Below are 21824 nucleotides of genomic sequence, written 5' to 3'. Positions count from 1 at the left end.
CACAAGCAGTGATATGAAAGGGGAGATATAACCGTTTTCTTCCCCGGGGTTGTTTTGCTATCTGTGTACTGTGTACCTATATGAGACTGGCAGACTCAGGTGGGGCCAGATAGTTGCTCTGCAGAGAATCCCCTTTGCTTTGTGGTAGAATGTACCAAGTTCGGAGAGATTCAGTGTTTGGATGGCTTTAAAAGAGGGTTGGACAAATTCATGGAGGAAAATAAGGCTATCGGTGGCTACCATCCATGAAGGCCATGTTCTACCTGCAGAGCAGAGAGTGCTCTTGTGCTCAGGTCCTGCTTGTGGGTTTCCAGCAGGCACCTGGTTGGCCATCATGAGAACACAATGCTGGACAATGGACCACTGGCCTGATCCAGCTGGTTCTTATTACATCTAGAAATAGTATGAAGATTTCAAACTATCTTTTGAAGATGACACCATGGAAAAACAAAAACAGGGACAACGTCAGGATAGTGAACCAGGACAACAATCTACATGAGACAGACCAGAAAACATTTCTGGTCTCTGGTTAAAAAGCAATAGTTGACACCTGTTATAAAAATTAGGTTCAACCCCAGAAGGGAGTCCATGAACCCGGGGGAGAGCCTTAATAGGGCTCCCCTCTTCTCAAGAGCACTTATGAATAAAATAGAGACGATACAGAATCTCCCAAAGCAAGGCGGTTGCCCTGTATTTTATTACTGCTGCAGCAGGGTGTTTGCAAGCAAAGACCCCAAACAAAGGTACGCAAGCTCCTATATAGACTTTTTGAAATTCCCCCCTCCAGCTCAAGACCACCCCTCCATACATTAGAATTACATCACAAATTGGGAGGGTCTGGTGGCAGTGGTCTGAGCATCTTGGACCCTGCCCCCATGCCTCCTGCCCTCCACCAAAAAACCCATCAAGTGAAACAAAAGATATTTACATTTCCCTATATCCCAGCCAAGTTAATCACACCTTTTTGTCTGACACTTAGATATCAGGATGCCAGAGATTATCACTCAGAGGTCTGCTAAGTAGCTGGAGGGGCAACCCCCCCCCTTTGTTCCTGAGACAAAGAAATACTTGGTCAGTTGGGAGTGAGGCCTGTCTTCCTGTGCTGGTTTTCAGACATGTGGCCTTATTTGTTTTGGTACATTAATAACAATTATTATATATAAATAAAATACCTTAAAATTCTTACAACACACCTATGCAGTTCTTTCTGAGAACTAGGCCTGTGTCCATAGTCTGTGACTTGCCCTGTGTGCACATAACTTAAAGTACGATGATATGATGTGCAGAAATGAGCATCCTCAAAATCACAGTTGGATGCTGAGATAGAAACAGGCACTCCCTGCTGCTGGCCCCCGTCCTTTGCATTTGGTAACAAAAGTGATATTCTTTCCGAATGTAGAGGCCCCAGCTCATATGCATTTGAAAGGAATTCCAGGAGATGTGGAACTGCAATCTTACTGCCCGCTCATTTGCAAAATGTCACTGCCCTTGCAAAACCGGTTCATGATAAGTTCATGCTGATTTTTGAGGGAACCTCTGCATTTTCCCACCTCTTCCCACTGCTGAAGGAATTGGGTCTCAGCTTAAGATCAAAGCAGGAGTTGGCCGTATTGCTGGCATGCCTTCTTGTGAGCTTTCATTCTCGTATTACTGCCTCTGCCTCAAATGCAAGAGGTGGACTTTGTTTGTAGATCGAATCTTGCTGGAGTGTCAGTAATCCAGCGCTTCATTTCTTTGGTTCCCATGGTTACAGGGACTCTTTATAAGCAGCAAGAGTGAAGCAAAGCAAGTCAGCGGAGCTGAATGAAAAGACCATAACAGGAGTAGAGGGAACAATTTTGGGGGGGTGGGGGGGGTGCTGATTCACATTGAGTGGGGTCAGAAGCCATCCCTAGTTCTCATGATCTTCTTCTTCTTTTAAAAAATAATAATTTCATTAAGTTTTCAATTTTACATTTCCAAATAAACATTTTACAAACTTTAATATACCCAATGACTTCCATTCTTCTCCTTCCATGGTTCATTTTACATATCATACATCATCTTTTGCTATAACTATTCAAATCTGTTTTCTATTTTTACATCCATCAAAAATTATTTGTTCAATTTATCTTAGTGCTGCCAGCATTTTCAGCTGTGTATACAGTTATTTTCCATATATTCAATAAATGTTTCCCAATCTTCTTTAAAGGTATGTTCTTCTTGCTCTCTTATTCTATGTGTTAAATCTGCAAGTTCTGCATATTCTGTCAACTTAAGTTGCCAATCCTCTTTACTCGGGACCTCGCTCACTTTCCATTTGGGGGCTAACAAAACACAAACTGCAGTTGCTGCATACATAAATATCCTTTTCTGACACCTAGGAGTTTCAGTGTGAGTTATTCCCCCCAAAAAAACGACTCTGGGTTGTTGTTGGTTTTTTTTTTGGGGGGGGGGAGTAGTTTTAAACATTTTCTTTTCTCTCAATTCATTATAAATCATTTCCCAATATACTTTTACCTTTTTACATGTTCTTTGCCTTACATGGATACCATCACCAAACAGGACAAAGGAATACCAAAGGGTTTGGGGAGAAAATCAATCTTGCTTGCATTTTAATCTGAAACCACCTGATTTGCACTGCTCAAATCAACACACACACACACACACACACACACCACACCCCTGTCCTTAGTAATCTGCACTTCTCCAAATTTGGCAATGCAGCACTGCAGCTCAACTTGGGGCTTAAACCCACAACCATGGGCTTAAATGCCACATGCTCTGCCAATTGAGCTACATTGGAAAGGGCAAATTAGGTAAACTCACCTTTAAATGTGAACTGAATTTAACTTCTTCCCCAACCCTAGCTTCACAATCCGTATGGGATTGTTTTGTCTGGGTGGTTAAGCGTTCCAAGTAAGTCTTCCAGCTCGAGTTGGTGATTGGCACATCCTGAGAAGCTTCCACACTAGAATGGATCTCATCCTGACTATGACTAGTTCTCATTTCCCAGCTGCCACCCAGCACGGACACTGCTTCTTGGATGAGAACTTGGAATTCAACCCATTTTTGAAAGGTTCCCTTACTCTCTTTTCTTACATTCCTTTAAACTGCATGTGAGATGCAATTGGGAATAAAAACGCCTTTGATTTGTACAGCACATCTCAGCCACTGAGTCATATAGACTCTTCTCAAACTTATAACTCCCCATGGATGCTATCTGTGGGAAAGAAACATTAGAATTTTAACTCCTACTACCAAAGATGGTGTTTCATTGCCTTAAAAAAAACCACAGGTTGTTTATTAATTATTATTTTTTTTAAAAAAATACTATTACGCACTCTGCAGAGACTCACACAAATCTTGGAAAGATTCCTGGAATTTGCATCATTGTTGAACTCAGTGCTATCTGGTTAGATATTTAAATAAACCATTTGAAGTATTTTTTTCCGGGGGTGGGGTTGTTCTATGAATGAGTGCTATCTTCTTATGGACCAATATGGATTTAAAAATAAATGCCACCATGTTGGGTGGCTGGTGACAAGCATTACCTAGAAATCGTTGAGATGAGAAGATGGAATAGAAATAAGAAATCTCACCCGTTCCTCTTACCTAGCTCACCCTACCTTTACCATCACAGACTTCTCTCTCCATTATCACTATTATCATCAATTTATTTATTGCATTAGCCATATGGCCATAGCACATAGTGAGAGACCAGGCAGTGACCTGTCGCGATTATACATAGAATACTACATATACAGTTAAAACATTAAGTGTAAAATCATGCTGAGTAATACAGATAAAATAAGGAGCAATAACAGGGCATGTCGACTGTGTCTATGTCAGGAAGATACATAGGACTAGGGCTGAGGCAAGTTAGTCAAGAAGGTGGCCCTGAGTTTCAGGGCCTGTAATATGTAGATGGCCACGCCACTTGAGATCAGGGGGTTGGCATCCACCAATAAGTATTTCATGCGGTCGTCGTCCTGGACGATGATCGGCAGGATTAAGAGGAAAAACCTGGGTCTTACTGAGACATATAGAAAATTCTTTCCTGTAGCACCTGAGTTTGTTCTTGGTATGAGCTTTCATGTGCAGACACACTTCTTCAGATACACGAAAGCTCATACCAAGAACAAACTCAGTTGGTCTCTAAGGTGCTACTGGAAAGAATTTTCTATTTTGTTTCAACTATGGCAGACCAACACGGCTACCCACCTGTAACTGAGACATATAGTGGGCAGTAAAAGAAAAAATGAATGAAGTCCTCTATCTTTCCCTTGTTGCATGGGCAGAGTCGAAGGACCAGAGGAATATTGGAAAATACACCCTGTAAGAAAGCTGTGGGGATGGCGTGGAATCGAGCTAGTGTGAAGGCCCTTCTTAGCGTAGGATTTATCAAGTCACTCAAGTAGTGGGCCAGAGATCTAACTGCCTTCACGCGAGGGAACCACGCGGAGAGTCTGGCCGCGTTGGATAGTTCTAGATCGAGGGCTGTGTCCCTGGCAAGAATCTAGATTATCACTGTTATAGGGATGCCTGTATCCCACTGCCCTTATGCATATCTTGAGGCAAAGAAAAGGAGGCCCAACACCTGGCTGGCAAAACCCAGTAAATCCACCAGCTCAAGGAGCAGCAATGATACGTATTGTAATACCATAGCCAGCTAAACCACCCGATCAATATTTCAACTGCAATGTACAATGTTCATTCAGCAGGTGCTTAATATAACCATATATTCCATCAGACAGCAGAAGCATCAGGCTCAAGTGATGACAATAGAAGATAAATAACAACATATCAACATATCAAAATTCACCGCACTTCAGAGGCTGGCATATTATACCTCGGAATTCTCACTCAGAGTTAAAACCATAATTCAAAACTCTCCTTTCTTCTCACATAGGGGGGGATAACAATACCACCTCTAAATGCCCACCCTCAATAAGCCCCTCCCCCTCCCCCTTAGGCAGGTGCATGAATTTAAAATGGGGCATAGCTGGCCTGCCAGTAGTACGTGTGAAAAGGGATCTAGGGGTCTTAGTAGGCCACAAGCTTAACATGAGTCAATGGTGTCGTGCAGCAGCCCCCCCCCCAAAAAAAGCTCATGCAATTCTAGACTGTAACAGAAGTATAGTGTACAGATCAAGGGAAGTCATAGTCCGACTCTGTTCTGCCTTGGTAAGGCCACAGCTGTGTCCAGTTCTGCATGCCACAAGTTAAGAAGGATGTTGAGAAGCTAGAATGTGTTGAGAGGAGGGTGATCAATATGATAAAGGGTCTGGAAACCAAGCCTTATGAGAAATGGTTGAGGAAGTTGGGTATGTTTAGCCTGGAAAAGAGGAGACTGGGAGGAGATATGAAAGCCATCTTCATATATCTCAAGGAATGTCACATGGAAGATGGAGCAAGCTTGTCTTCTGCTGCTCTGGACGGTAGGACCTGATTCAGGTTACAATAAAGGAGATTCTGACTAAACATCAAGAAGAGCTTTCTGGTGGTGAGAGCTGTTTGACTGTGGAATGGACCAGTGTGGTGTAGTGGTTAAGAGCGGTAGACTTGTAATCTGGTGAACCGGGTTCGCGTCCCCGCTCCTCCACATGCAGCTGCTGGGTGACCTTGGGCTAGTCACACTTCTTTGAAGTCTCTCAGCCTCACTCACCTCACAGAGTGTTTGTTGTGGGGGAGGAAGGGAAAGGAGAATGTTAGCCGCTTTGAGACTCCTTTGGGTAGTAATAAAGTGGGATATCAAATCCAAATTCTTCTTCTTCTTCTTCTTCTTCTTCTTCTTCTTCTTCTTCTTCTTCTTCTTCTTCTTCCTTGGAAGATGGTAGACTCTCCTTCATTGGAAGCTTTTAAGCAGAGGTTGGATTGTCATCTGTCATGGATGCTTTAATTGAGATTTCTACATTGCAGGGGTTGGAGTAGATGACCCTCCGGGTCCCTTCCAGCTCTACAATTCTTTGATTTTATTATTCTTTCTCTCTTGTACAGCAGGGAACCCCTTTTCCAGGACAGCATTTACTGTGCACATGCAGACATCACCTAAGAACAAGCAAATAATGTTCCTTCCCTCCCCCATCTGGACGACTGTTTCACTCCTATGCAGATCTAATCAACAACTTAATTGAATTAATCAATTTAAATGCATACAATCGCTTGACTAAGATTTCTTTAATTGCGGACTAGAACTCCCCCACTTTCTCCTCTGAAACCAAATCTTTTTAACTGTTTCAGTTAAGAGATGGCGATTTTGACCAAGGTGCTGCCAATGATTATCTGAGCAAGTGCCCAGGATGGATTGAGATTTCTATCCTCACTGCCATCCTCTTCTTTACCTGGTCACTTGCTGGATCACAGCTGAGCATCATCTGATGTATTCCTCCTCCTGAGGGAGGAGAGGTGGAAGGAAGGTCGTACCTTTTCTCCCAAGAAAACTCCCAGAAATCAAGTTTGCTGGCAACCCAACACATATCAGTTTGGGGGTGGTCCACAGCCACCTTTGTTCTTGAGGTCCAGGGACAAAGGTGGAGAATTGGCAGGTCAAGGCATGGTTCAGAATGTGGTCAGAAAGTTGGCCAGGGCCTCAGACATCGTATCTGTGAGACGAGACTAGAGGCCCCTCCATATGGCTTGTTTATTGAACATTCATCCTTGTTTATTTGCCCAAAGTTGACATGGGAGATAAAATTGCATCCAGCCTTTATGGAGCATTCATTCTGATTTCTTTATGTGATTTGTTATGTGTCCAGTAGTCATCCCTATTTGCTTGCACGGTGCTTCCATATTTCCCTGTTACTCATTTGTTAATCCCAATGCATTGCCCCATTACTTTCCTAACCACAAAAGACAATTTCTTTCTTTCTTTCTTCTTCTTTTAAAAAAACTAATTTGTTGCGCTAGGGTGACAGCACTGCTTAATAATCCATTTTAACTGCCCAAGCCTAAGTTGTCCATGTTCTGGCAACTTCTCCTTTGGACTGCTATAATATGGGGCTGCCCTTGAAGGTGTTCCAGAATGCAACTGATAGTCTGTTAAATGGGGCAGCCTGATGGGAGCAGGTGCCAGTGGTCCTGAAAGCACTGCATATAAAGCCCTAAATATCTTGGGACCTGGGTTGGGACCATGTCAGAAACACAAATCTACCCATAAGAACATAAGAGGAGCCCTCTGGCAGTGGTGCAGCATGCGAGGCACAGGGGAGGTTGCCCCAGACGCAAAATTGTTTAGGGGGTGCAAAATTTCAACACCTGGTGCTGCCTTAGTACAGCTGCGTGCTTCTGTGGTTCTGTCCATTGAAAACGGTTTCTCCATGCAAAGCAGGAAGTGACCTCTCCAGACAACAGAACGACTCTTCTTCTTTTTTTATCTCTGCGGCTGCCATTTCCTGGATGATGCAGACACCATTAGGCAGTTGAATGTGCATGCATTCTCCGTCCATTTTCTTTCCTCCCTCCCACCCACCTTCTCTGCGTGGCCCCAGGTGCTGGCAACCCATGCTACACCACTGCCCTCTGGATCAGATCAATGGCCCATCTTGCCATCAACAGTAGCTGAACAATTGCCTGTGGGAAACCAGCAAGCAGGATTCAAGCACACGAACTCTATCCCCTCCTGTGGTTTCCAGCAACTTGTATTCAGAAGCATTGCTGTGGAGGCAGAACGTATCCATTTTTGGCTAGTAGCCATTGATATCTCTCTCATCCATGAGTTTCTTTAATCCTCTTTTAAAGCCACCCAAGTCAGTGGCCATCACTGCCTCCTGTGGGAGCGAATCCCATAGTTTAACTATAGTCCATCTAACAAATATGATCAGTATTCTTGCTTGTTGTTGTTGCTTTCAGTCCTCATACAATGTGTCATTGATTATCACTGTGTTTCCTTTGCATTGAAATGAATGGGGTCGAATGATGTATTGACCATGCAATTTTTGTAAGTTACATAATTACTTATGTAAATTTCATAAATTACATAAATTTGCTACAGTGGGCAGCCAGGTAAATAACATAGTTTTGGACAGAATATGAACTGTAGCAGGATGGAAGCAGTGCTGCATGTGACAGACACAGTGTGGGATTATGGTCATCAGCGAGAGCTGTTCAGCAGTGGAATTTGCTATCAAGGAGTGTGGTGGAGTCTCCTTCTTTGGAGGTCTTTAAGCAGAAGCTTGACAGCCATCTGTCAGGAATGCTTTGATGGTGTTTCCTGCTTGGCAGGGGGTTGGACTGGATGGCCCTTGTGGTCTCTTCCAACTCCATGATTCTATAATTCTATGATACCTCAGTCAGTAGAGTATGAGACTCTTAATCTCAAGGTCATGGGTTTGAGCCCCATGTTGGGCAAAAGATTCCTGCAATGCAGGGGTTGGACTAGATGACCCTTGTGGTCCCTTCCAGCTCTACAATTCTATGATCTGTTGATCTATGAATGCAAAGCTATGCCTTCTTACATCCCTTACAGAAGTATAAGGTTGCTCATCGATGTCTCGGGATGAGATAATCCCCACGAGTTGGCTGCCCATCTTCCCATTATCTGTTATGGGGATGCCGCAGAACCCATGGCTCTGTGAGGGACCTCATTATTATTTATGTTATCTCTGAGTTTATTTTGGCACATGCAGGGTTCTGCGGCTGCCGTGCATGAATAGCAAAATTAACATAACGTAACCATGCAAACTACATGAATGTGGCATTTAAATTTAAAAGGAAGGGTTGGTTTGGTCAGATGACCTCTGAGTCACTTCCAGTTCTTTACAACCCCATGAATCCATGATTCGGCCCACATGTTCCTGTCTCTTTGGCTGGCGCAGCAGAAATCTATTTTAGCTCCTGAAGGTTGCATATAATCTCTCTGTCTTGGAAAAGAATGAATATGAGAAGGTGCTGTGGATGGAGTAGTAACCAAACACACCCGCACAGCCCCGGAATGGGGCTCCCTGAAGGTGTTTCAACAACTCATTGAAATTCCATTTTGTTCCTGGTGCAGCTCATGAAAAGCTTTGTAGATTTTTATCAGAGCTTTCAAAGCCTTGCAGGGGAAAGTCAGGAGGGGTGGGAGGGAATCTTCAAAAGAAAACCAAGGCATGAAAACAATAGCAGAGGCCTCCTCTGGGGGGGATTTAATTTCAACTTTTCTGTGCTAAGGCACACTTTAACAGCCAGGACTCCACTAGAAGCTGTGTGTTCATTTCAGCAGAGCAAATTTTCTCACTTTCCTTCTCAATGCCAATTATTGCATCCAAATAGTGAATGAGAATATATATATACGAACTAATATTCTTCCCTGTGATAGTAAGAGGCTGCTATGGTTGTTGTTTCTTGAGAGATAACTAGATAACTATTTCTTATTCCTGCAGGGCAGAATATTATCTATCGAGGGTGTTTCAGAGCACCAGAGAATTTAACAAACACCTTGCCGGTCTCTTTGATACACGCCAATTTGACAGTGGAGATGTGCTCCGAATTTTGCTCCAAGAAAGTAAGGACAGTTCCCTTTCTTTTCTTCTCCCCATCCCTTCATCTGATTTTGATCAGTTTCCTAGTGCCTCTGGAGCCTGATACTAGGAAGAGAGAGAGAGAGAGAGAGAGAGAGAGAGAGAGAGGGAGAGGGAGAGGGAGAGAGAGAGAGAGCTCTGAGGTTCTGGGGTGGGAAATGCGTGTATAATTGCATTTTAGAACTATAGCTGATGATGCACATTTCAAAGCAAATCAGATTGCTATGCTGCTTTCCCTCGGTGTCACCTAACAACTTTGAATTCAGGCAGCTTTCATAAGTTTCAGCATCCAGAGGTAGTTCGGCTCATATTTCCAGTACAAGTTCCTAGACCTCGTGAGTGCAGAGAAGGGGTTGAAAGTGATGGATCTTTTCCAAGCATTGCTTTCCCGCAGGCCACCTTGCTCTTTGGCAATGGAAGCTGAGCTGTTTCATTTTTATATCAACCTGTCCCATGCTGTGGGGGGGGGGGAGTATTATATAGATGCTTACTGGAGAATGTGGGGGGGGGGATCCCAAGCCTTGAATACTATTATGATGCTTGCTTGCCAGCTTGGGCAGATGGCTTCTCTCATTGTAGAAAATGAGTGCGCACCGTGGGTAAAGATGGAAAACACTGCTATAGGTGGAACTCTGTTGTGTGTTTACCCATTTTGGGAACACCATTTTCAATCTTTGACATGGCCAGCCAATAGTTTTCAAAGCATTTTGAGGGAAAGAAACCACTTGCATCTGCTGGGACATTGACTCCACTGTTACAGCAGATGAATATTGAGAGGTTTCCAGAGCGCTGCCTAGTCCTGTTGTGTTGGATGTGCTTCAGTTAGTAAGACTGGAGGAAGTGGACAAGGTTTTTAGATTGGTCAGAGTAACCACTTGTGCTCTGGACCCTTGCTCCCCTTGGCTGATAAAAACTAACAGGGGGGGACAGCTGGCTGGGCCAGGGAGGTGATTAATACCTCCCTGCGAGAGATGGTGGCCCCTGCCTGCTAGAAGGAGGCAGTGTTAAAACCACTCCTGAAGAAGCCCTCACAATATTTGGGAAATCTAAGCAACTACCAGCCAGTTGCTAATCTTCCCTTCTTGGGCAAATTTCTTGAGCAGGTGGTTGCAGAACCAGATCCAGGCACTCTTTGGGGAAACTGATTTTCTAGATCCATTTAAGTCAAGGCCCGGGCCTGGCACTGAAAATGTTTTGGTTCCCCTGTATGATGACTTTTTTTGGAAGAGAAAAGGGAGAAAGTGTCCTTTTTAATTCTCCCTGACCTCTCAGTGGCTTTCAGTATCATCAACTATGGTATTCTTATGGAGTGGCTGTCTGAATTAGGAGTGGGTGACACCACTTTGCCATTGTTCTGGTCCTACTTGGACTGCTGTTTCCAAAGCTGGATGCTTGGGGAGTGTTCTTTGGCCCCATAGAGGCTACAATGCAGGATCCCTCAGGGCACAGTTTCATCCCTCATGTTGATGAAACCAATGAGTGGGGTTATCCAGAGTTTTAGTTTTTCAAGCCCAGCCCCCATTTTCTCCTTTCTTGGGACGCCTATTTAATTCAGATGTGGCCAGGAGAGCCCTTCAACTAGAGGACTCCATTGAACAGAGGGCTGTATTCTGACAGACAATAAAATAGAGCAAAGATAGCCAGCATGGTATGCTTCAGATGTTATCCTAGTTCCCCACAAATGTTCCCATTTGATCATAATTTCTCCAACATTCTCCTTCAATGCCTTTACTTACAAATCAGAAGAATATACTTGGTGTTATTTGTTTTGTGGAAATGAGCTGCTAGAAATCCTCTCCGGAGCTGAAAATTGCTCTGCATTTTCCAAAGCAAAGCCAGGCTGCTCAAATCATAATATTGTAAATAAAGCAGCATTATCATCAAAAATTTCTCAAATCATTGAGTAAAATGTGCAGAGATGTGACAGTTTAATATGCTTAAAGAAAGAAAACATTACAGTAAGTTGAGTGAGCATGCTTCTTTTGATTATTGCAAATGCCAACAAATTAAAGTCAATGGCATTCCAGGCAGAGAAAGTATGCTTTTGTTATGTTTCATTCTCTAAATTGGTGTCTGAGATGTTTTATTCTCTAATTTGATGACTGAAATCTCAATCTGTATACTCATTTGGATTTATTTATTTTCCTTGCATTTAAATGCCACGAAAGCCTAACTGCCTAATTCAGGTGGAAGTAAGTCAGATCCACTCAAAGTAAGCCCAGATAGGACAATTATTGTTAAGGGAATTCGGTTCAGTTCATGGCGGTGCTGGTGAGCAGCAATCAGGACCACGGATAGCTCCAAGTGGACAGAAATATGTTGTCTCAGCAAAGGAAGTCTCACCTGAATCTTCAAAAGGCGGGCCTGCATCTCTGTCTACAATCCTTAAATGACCTGTATCTGGTTCTGTAGTCACTTGTTTCTCTGTTTACATGTGGAGCAGGTTAAGCTCTCGTGTCTGAGCTGCATTCCCAGGCTGCCAGGGGATAGAAGGGATTGCTGTGGTTTTCTGCCTGAGTGAAGTGTGTTGTGATTCACCCTAAACCAAATCCTCATCAGTAGCATAATAGGATGAAGGAGGCATGACACTTGGCTTCCACCATTCAAGGTGCTTCTGTTGACCAGTGCAGCTTTTTACATTTGTGACCTGGGCTATAAGTATAAAGCACCTGGGTATCTAATAAATGCCCTAATGCCCTATGGACCTGCCTTGTCTTTTTGCATCTTCAGAGGCTCTTCTCTAGGTGTTATTGCCTTCCGGGATCAGGGCCTTTTCTGTAGCAGTGCCTCATTGTGGACCAGCCCTAGGTTGGAATGCTTGAACATGCCTGATCTACACCTCTTGGATTCATATGCAAATTGAAATATGGTTGTCTTCAGAATACACATGTGCAAAAAAAATATTTAAGGTGCTCCCCCTCTTAAAAACAAACAAACAAAAACAGGTAATAGCTGCCTGAACATGTTCCTGCCCTACACATTGAAAACTAGACTGCCAATGCCCCTGGAGAACCAGGGAACAAGCTCCATACTCAATGCTAATTTTCTTGGAAAATGAACAACTCCCTTGTTCTCTTATAATGGCAATGACACACACACCTGAGAGGTGCTGGAACCGAGTTCCAGTGAGTTCCTACTGAAAAAAAGCTACTTCCACCACCACCACCATTTCTACCCCACCTTTTCACCTGACAAGGACTCAAGGCGGCATATCCAAGCTAATGGTCACCGTTCCGTCTTGCTGGACAAAACACCCAGTTTGACTCTTGTGTTGCATGAAGAAGGCTTCCTTTTGTCTGTCCTGAATCTTCCAACACTCTGCTTCTTTGGAGGAGCCCAACTTCTAGTGTTATGTGAAAGGGAGGAGGGAAAAAACCCATCTCTCTATCCACTTCCTCACAGAACCATAGAATCATAGAGTTGGAAGGGACCCTGAGGTTTATCTGTCCCAACCTATATCCTGTCCGTTCTTATTTGCCTTTTCTTTTCTAAACTAAAAAAAGCTCCAGATGGTGAACCTTTCTTCAGACAGGAGCTCCCACACCCCTCGATCATTTTGGCTGCCCTTTTCTGAAGCTTTCACAGCTCTGCAACATTATTTTTGAGGTGAGGTGACCAGAATCATGCACAATATTTCAAGAGCTGTGTCAACATAGATTTGTATAGCAGCATTGTGATACTGGCAGTTTTCTTTTCAATCCCTGTTCTAATGAACCCTGAAACAGAATTCATCTCCCCCCCCCCAGAGCTGCCACACACTGAGTCAGCATCTTCATCAAGCTATCCACCATGACTCCAAGGTTCATAGTCCCCTACCAGTTCGTACCCTATATGGGGACATGGCACAAAGTCTCCCTCTCTACACCACACACCTGTAACAAGTTCCATTTTTTAAAGAATGACTCACAGCCTATCCCCTACAAATTTACTCAGAAGGAAGCCCCACTGTCAGCAATGGGTCTTCCTCCCTGGTAACTGCAGTCTACAATTTTGATCACCACCTGTTCCTATATATATATATATATATATATATATATATATATATATATATATATATGGAGTTTTAAATCCGAACAAGCTGAATCTCCTTGTAGAATTCATAAAAATAGTTTTAAAAGAGCTACTGTGTTTTTCTCTCTCTCTGCCATGTTTAACCTGAAGGGGAAGTCAGAATGGGATGGTTTGAACCCAATTATGTTGACAACTATTTAATGCCTCGTCATGCCGCCAGAACACTGGAAGAGAGCCTTAGGGACTCTCCATAAATTACCTCATTAGGAGTGGATCATTACATTTGTCCAACAGAGCCTGTGTTCGCTGCATGAGAACAACACAGGGAAATTTTGCATAGGACACATCTAGGTGTCCTGCTGCTTTGATCAGACACTTTTTATGCATTGCTTGGGGAAAGACCTACCACAATTATCCCACCCCCACTGTAAAGATGAGCAGATTTAATGGAGGGGTGTGTGCATGCCCGTGAACATGGTTAGTTATGTAACATGGTTTAATTGGGCCTCATTTTTCCACGTACAGAGTTTGCATCTCTTTTGCTGGTGGGAATTCCTTTACCTAGGCTTCAACAGGCACATGGGCCTGATCGTGGTGTGGCCTTTGAGCATGACCAGAATTTGGGAAAAGGCATTTTGTCACCTTTGCAGAATCAGATGGAGCTGGGATTCATGTCGAAAAGCACTGTTTATTTCATTTCATTGACTGTGTTGCCTACTCTGTCATGTGGCACAAAGTGGCTAGGATGCAGTGCTTTGTGACCACGCAGAGAATGGAGGCCGGGCAGCTGCAGCATTAGCCTGCATGCTGTGATGATGCTATGAGGAGGGGTGGAATCTGAGGCTATTTAAAAGGGCTGCTGAAGGCCTCCTCCCTAAATCTGTTCTGGGCCCCCACTCCTGGGATGACCTGTGCCAACCCATGCCCACCCAAACTATATCTGGGGGAAGGTTGGTATAGGAATTTGACAGAAATGGTTCAGTTAAGAAAGAGAACGGAGGAGAAATTTGATTCAGTACACATTCAAAGAAGAATATAGCCAATTCATTCTTCCTGAAACAATTGAAAAACAAATTTAAATGCACATGTTTTTGGGAACCCAGACTTCTCTGAATTTTGCAATGCGTTCAGGAAATGATATGTACCAAGATGCATATACCAGGGTATAGTGCGTTACACTGTCATGGGTGTATGGCTTCTTGTTTTAGAACAAGGGTAGGCAACCTAAGACCTGGGTTGCTGTGGATGCTGGTGTGGCCAGGGTGATACAAAACTGGCAAAGAAAGCAAAAACCCCAAACCCTACAATGTATAGCATGGGTAGGTAAACTAATGCCCGGGGGGCCAGATCCGGCCCAATCGCCTTCTTAATCCAACCTGCGGACGGTCTGGGAATCAGTGTGTTTTTACATGAATAGAATGTGTCCTTTTATTTAAAATGCATCTCTGGGTTATTTGTGGGGCCTGCCTGGTGTTTTTACATGAGTAGAATGTATGCTTTTATTTAAAATGCATCTCTGGGTTATTTGTGGGGCATAGGAATTTGTTCATTTTTTTTTCAAAATATAGTTTGGCCCCCCACAAGGTCTGATGGACAGTGGACCAGCCCATGGTTGAAAAAGGTTGTTGACCCCTGTTTTAGAACAACTGAGTTGCATCCAATGCTAGTCCTACTCAGAGCAGACCTATTGAGGTTAATAGACCTGAATAACTTAGATTCCTTGCCTTCAGTGGATCTATTTGGAGTAGAACCTACTTGAACACAACTCACTGTTTTCTTACTGTGCATTGTTTACATCAATCAATCCAGTCGAACTCACACAATTCATTGCCTAAGAAGTTAGCCTGATTAACCCTCTAAATCCTGACAGCATCCACCATAGGAAATGTGAACAAGAAATGGTTTGGAAAAGGAGAATATTTATCTGAGACAGGACAATTCAGAAGAGGAAAATAGAACTTTAGGATTTCCCTTCACATTCATTTCAGTTCCAGGTGATGCTTCCTAATGTTTGCTAGCCTGTTTTTATTCCAGCCTTTTATTTTATTTTCTAGGAATTCCCTTTGGCAGCCATCAGAGGACCCCATTGCCGTTGTGGCTTCCCAACAATTCATTTCCCATTACACAACAGCTTGGACAGCTCATTCTGTAGCAGGTTGCAAAACTGCAGCAGCACGGCTGAAGACCCAAAGAGGGGGGACTATCTCTTTGTCTATCAAACTCCTGTCCAAGGTAAGAGAGAGGTTGAATATATATATATATATATATATATATATATATATCAATAACTATGTGCAAAGAGGTGCTGTGCATCTTACACCCCAATCACTGAGGCAAGACATTTGCTATTGGGTTAAGTAGTGCCATAATTTTATTAATGCATAACAGGAGAAATCTGCAGTGAATACTGCAAGCTGTTCCAGGGCAATGGATAAGGGTGAGCAGCCTTGCAACCGCCCACCATTGCCTAGGATAGTGTGTCTGACAGTGCCCTGAGTCTACGGACTCAGCTACGCAGCTGCAAATAAAACGTTTTAAATGTGTTGCAAAGTGCAATATGTAAGTAGGACACTAGATGGCGACAGTGAGCTATGCAAAATTCAATATATTTTTCAAAACCTTTTTAAAAATCATTTTCACAGCATTTTTTTTTATATGTGTGTAGATTCCACTTAGCTTTTAAGGAAGGTGAAGAAATTCAATTCAGTTTGCATTTAAAGGTAAACTTACCCAATTCTCACTTTCTGAAACGGCACACGAACTCTCTGAAATGCACTCATCTTTTGAAATTTGCTCTTCTCCAGATTTTTCAATGCCATTCTCCAACTAAGTAATGTATACAAAAATGCAGAGACCAAATTCAAAATTATTATCAAACGTTCAGCTGGCCTCATGCTGGACTGACATTTACAGGGAAGGTCACAGTCATCAATAGCGTATCAAAGACAGACAAATCCCAGGCAATATGGTAGGATCTTATATCCTGTATTAATGAAAACCACTTGCAGCAGCACTTACTTACTACCTCCCTTTCTGTATGGAACTTGTGAATAACACCACACACACACACACACACACACACACACACTGGCTCATCTGTATTATTACATTTTCTCCTGCACACTGAAATCTCCAACGTCCCTTTGTTTTTGAGTAGTGGTCTTTTTGTTTGTATCTGTTTTTCTATATATACAAAACCAATAAAAAAATTCTTTAAAAAATGCGCAAACTGGTGTAAAGTGTGCATTAAACAACTATCAGCCCAGACTGGACCTTAGGCAGTCTACCTTCAATAGAGGAGAAGCCTCGTATCTAGCTTAGATCCATTAATGTCATGGATCTAAGTCAGTCGTGTGCATTCATTTCAATGGTTCTACCCTGAGGAGGACTAGCATTGCATACAACCTGGGTTCATTGTCTGCTTCAACAACAGCATGAGGGAGACTGTGGTTCTCCTAGATCTTCTGGGTTGGAGTCCTCAGAGCTGGAGGCAACCTCTCCAAGCCAGAAAGTGCTGGCTGTTGCTGTTCCAGAGGTTCTGGAGGCTGGTTTGGGAGCCAGGCCCTCAAAATCCATGGATCATCCTTTGAGGAGGGTTGTACTTATAAACCATAACAAGAAATCGGGAGACATATGGGTAGATGAACCTCAGGAGCTCATCTTGAGGAGAAATATTGGGAGAATTTCAAGGGAGACCAAAAGAGAGTCAATACAACTACTGAAATGTATTAAAGCTGTTCTACACTTCCCTTAACTATTCACAATGAACTGACATTGATTTTGACTGGGATGATATGGCACAGGGAAATCCATCTCTCTCTCTCTCTCTCTCTCTCTCATCTTGTGGTAATGCAGAATATATCCACTGCACTTGCAATATTGATCTGTCCTTAAGGGAGAGAAAAAATGCAATACAGATAGGCAAGTCTAGCATTGAGAAATAAGAGTCAGGGAGTATATATTCAAACATGTCTGATTTGGATCTCTTCCTGGAGAAACCGCTAGCACAGACAAGTCTTAAGTAGATAATTAAGAGACAAACATTAAGCGTGTCCAAATCTATCTTGCTGGTAGGCAGAAAATCCTTTGTTTTATGGTGATAGAAAAGCTTAGCTGGAATTCTAGGGCTGGAGGGGATGAAATTATTATGCCATCCAACCCCCTGTTCCAAAAGCAAGACCACCAGCCTCAATAGATCAAGCTGTGCAGTCTTAACCACAATGCACCCCAAGCAGAGAGTTGGTCCTTTGTTAAAAAAACACAAAACACAAAAAACCTCACAGAGCAAATACTTAATTCAAAAGAGCCAAGCCACATATATTGTTGTGGTTGTTTAATAAAAGGCTTGCAGGGCAAATATGTTAATCCAATAGCCATCTACTGTAGTGTAAGGTAAAACTAACAAAAGTGACAAGCCAGTCTGACCAGGGTTGTCAAAAGATGAGTACAAAAGGTACTCTGAAATCTTTCTTTCTTTCTTTCTTTCTTTCTTTCTTTCTTTCTTTCTTTCTTTCTTTCTTTCTCAAACGAGTAAGTTTCTAGTCTTCCTAGAAGAAAACATATGAAGCCAAATATGCAGGCACCCTCCTATGCAACTTTTCGGAGGTGAAACCAACCTGCTACTCCGACCTTTCATTGTTTTAAGCCAATGAGTGAAGCCAGAGCTGTAATTCAAAAATGAGTTCTTTGGATGCTGGGTGATAAGAATCCCTTTGGTCCTAAATAGCTGCTGTTCTCCCCCCTCTCCTTCAGTGCAACTTCTATTCCTGCTTCTGTGAAACTACATTTGCTTAGGGTATCTGTTGTTGTTTATCAAGCTTAGCTAACAGGTTTTTATTTACATGTAGGTAGCCGTGTTGGTCTGTCATAGTCAAAACAAAAATAAATAAATAAATAAAAAATCCTTCCAGTAGCACCTTAGAGACCAACTAAGTTTGTTCTTGGAAGTGTGCATGCACACAAAAGTTCATACCAAGAACAAACTTAGTTGGTCTCTAAGGTGCTACTGGAAAGATTTTTTTATTTTTTATTTTGTTTTGGTTTTTATTTGTGTTTTGCTGTAAAATACCAGGCGTTGAATGCAGCTATCAAAGCATGGAGGGAGTGAGATGCCTACCTTCCTGGCCGTGTGTGTGTGGGTGTGTGGGTGTGTTTTCCTTAGTGACTCATCATTTCCCTTTTCCCATGAGTGCTGTATTACACACACACACACACACACAAACACAAACACACACACATCACAATTTTTATTGGTTTTTTAAACAAATGCAAATGCAACAATAAAACACTTATCCAGCCGTACAGATGTTTGTTATATCCACTGTCTCTAGACATACACATACTTTCAACATTCAAACATATTACTTGGCGTAACCCCTCCACTGAGAATATTGAGTTGTTGATATAGCAAGGTCTTGATTTGGGCCATCAACATAGCTAAAGAAAGGGGTCCATGTTCCTTGGAAGGTGTCTCTAACTTACAGGTGTTCATTTTTATTTTTGCCATCTTTACTCTAAAATTGCAAGGATGTAACAGTGGAATGGAAAAACTGAAATGTTATCCAGCCTCCTGGTGTGTATGTGTTTAGGGAAGTAAAGTATGTGTGTGTGCTTGGTTATTGCTATTATGCTCAACTTATGGGGCGATTAATTGCTTTCCCACCCACAGAGGGGAAAAATTGTGGTTTCTTCAGGGTGGATTATTGTTGCTGATACACATACTTAAATTGGCATCTACATCTGCAAGAATCAAACAAAAGAAGGGTCAGGTATGAGATATCAGTGGCCACAACAGTTGATCTTAGAGTATATAGCTTGCTTTTTTAGAATTTTAATCTTGAATTTATCAAAGTACAACCATGTGAAAAATAATTGTTGTAAATCTCAACAATTCTCTCATTTTGTGTGTGTATTTGTTGGGGGGGGGATTACTTTGCTAACAATGAAATGCCATCTGTGTCTGGTTGTAGACACCCGCTGCACAGACCGGATGTTTCTCCCCACCAAATCCAAAGCATTTGTGGCATTGTCGAGCTTCCCTGGAGCTGGCAACACCTGGGCTCGTCATTTGATAGAACACGCTACAGGATTCTACACAGGGAGCTACTATTTTGATGGAACCCTATATAATAAAGGTAGGCTATTGAGCTGTGTCTGTCCTGTCCTGTCTGTCTGTCTTTCTGTCTGTTTGTTTTTAAGAACACACTGCCAGCTTTGGGCCCTGAGTGTTTTTGTCAAAAAGTGGGCTCACTGAATACGGGGAGGAAAGGGGTGTGTGCCACATTAGATTAGAACAATGTATTAGTAGGATTCATGATAGGGGTGGTTAGGAAGTAGAGGTTACCAAAAGGTGAGGGAGAAGGGGGGAGGGAAAGGGGGAGTGTACCAAGGATACAAAAAGACAGACAGGGGCTCATGGGCAAGTTGGGGAGAGAATGGTCCCAAACAAGGAAATGGTGGAAGTGTACCAAAGAGGGAATTACTGGTAGGGCCATGACAAAATTGTCGTGGTTGGCCTGCTTAAAGTGTTTGAGATATATATTATTGTGTTTAGATCATATCTATCTATATCTATCATCTATCTATCTATCCACACAAACACACACTTTATATACATACACACAGGTTTTAAAGGGGAAAAGGATCACTGGAGAAGCAGGAGAACTATTTGTGTCAAAACTCACGAGAGTGGCCAAAAAGAAATTGAAATGTTTGACTCGGCCATCTTATTGATACGGAATCCATACAAGTCGCTGGTGGCAGAATTCAACCGGAAGTGTGCAGGCCATCTCGGGTATGCCACAGATCGCAACTGGAAAAGCAAAGGTAAGTGAACTCTAAGCCATTGCTTTCTAACTTCATGTCAAAGAGGGATTTAAGGAAACATTACCTTCTTGTAAGCGAGATAGGCATGCCATTAATATCTGTTGTTAAAACTTTTGAGATCTAGGATGTTAGTTTTTTTCAGTGTAATCCAATCTTTCACCCATACTAAGCATGCCGCCTCATAATATAATTTTAAATTTGGCAATGCTAGTCCCCCCTCTCATTTTTATCTCTTGACAGTTTATATTTATACGAGGCTTCTTGCCTTGCCATATAAACCTCATTGTCTCTTTCCTCCATTCTTCAAAGCAGATTTCTTTATTTATTATTGGTATCATTTGAAACAAATATAACATTTTTGGTAGAACATTCTTCTTAATTATGGAGATTCTTCCCCATAATGACACTCTTCACCTGCTCCAGGTTTCAATATCTTTCCTAATTTCTTTCCACACTTTTTCATAGCTATTTTCAAACAAATTAATATTTTTCATTGTTAATTCTACGCCTAAATATTTTGCCTCTTTAACTATTTGCAGACCAATCTTCTCCTGGAATTCTTTTTGTTCTTGTTCCTGCATATTTTTAACCATAAGTTTTGTCTTTACCATATTCATCTTAAAACTGGTTTGAAGACAGATAAGTCAATATCCTTTATTTTGTCTTTCACTTTACAGAGTGGCCAGATTTTGTAAACAGCTATGCTTCCTGGTGGGCTTCCCACGTGTTGGACTGGCTCAAATATGGCAAACGTCTCCTCGTCATCCACTACGAAGACTTGAAGCAGGCCCTGCTCCCTAATCTGAAAGAAATGGTCAGATTCCTGAACATCACAGTGACGGAGGACCGGTTGCTCTGTGTTGAGAACAACCGAGATGGGAACTTCAAGCGGTCAGGAGCCAAGCAGAAGGGATTTGACCCATTCACAGAGGAGATGAAAAACATGATCAATAAATACATTATGATGGTGGACAAAGCCCTGAGAGAGAGAAACTTTATCGGGCTTCCAAAAGAGTATTTGCCCAGATGATGTCATATGACCAGCTAGCTCCATTAAAAAAAAAGATCCTAATAATGAAATTTTTTTAAAGGCCAGAATTTTATAGCAGTAAAAAGGGAAGATTTGCACAGGGTCTGCTGATGAATGCAAATTCTTGAGACTTGGACGCTCTTCAGGGGTACTAAGTGCTACAAAAGGCAAGCAATGAAGGATGGAAATTGGGTTATAAACCAAGGCAAAAGACATTAGCGTCTCTGCCTCTGTGTGTCCTTTTCTCTATAAATGGCTACAAATTTTAACACTTGTGTGCACTGCTAATTATGGGAAATGTGTGGGGGTGGTGGTGTGGGGGAGGCAGACATTTCCTTTGTATCCCCCCAACTGCCTACTATCAGTATTTCTCAAGAGTAACTATAACTTTTATAACAGTTTTGGAAATTCAAATGTGCAAGTTACCCCCTTACTTTCTTTGTTTTAAACTCACCCTGATAAATATTTTTAGCTAAGTA

General features: G+C 42.3%; 1 protein-coding gene across 1 annotated transcript in view; it reads left to right on the top strand.

Moving 5' to 3' along the window:
- The window catches only part of WSCD1 (WSC domain containing 1), a 29129-nt gene extending 7515 nt beyond the window's left edge, over window positions 1–21614 (top strand). The window contains exons 4-8 of the mRNA XM_033171939.1: window positions 9342–9463; window positions 15545–15722; window positions 19460–19624; window positions 20115–20315; window positions 20993–21614. Coding sequence (XP_033027830.1) covers window positions 9342–9463; window positions 15545–15722; window positions 19460–19624; window positions 20115–20315; window positions 20993–21345 — 1019 coding nt within the window. The 3' untranslated portion in view covers window positions 21346–21614. The remainder of the gene's footprint in view (window positions 1–9341; window positions 9464–15544; window positions 15723–19459; window positions 19625–20114; window positions 20316–20992) is intronic.
- Window positions 21615–21824: the final 210 nt, after the last annotated feature.

The sequence above is a fragment of the Lacerta agilis genome, chromosome 15, assembly GCF_009819535.1.
Source record: "Lacerta agilis isolate rLacAgi1 chromosome 15, rLacAgi1.pri, whole genome shotgun sequence".
NCBI classification, from domain to species: domain Eukaryota; kingdom Metazoa; phylum Chordata; class Lepidosauria; order Squamata; family Lacertidae; genus Lacerta; species Lacerta agilis.
This window is presented reverse-complemented; position numbering and strand designations above follow the sequence as displayed.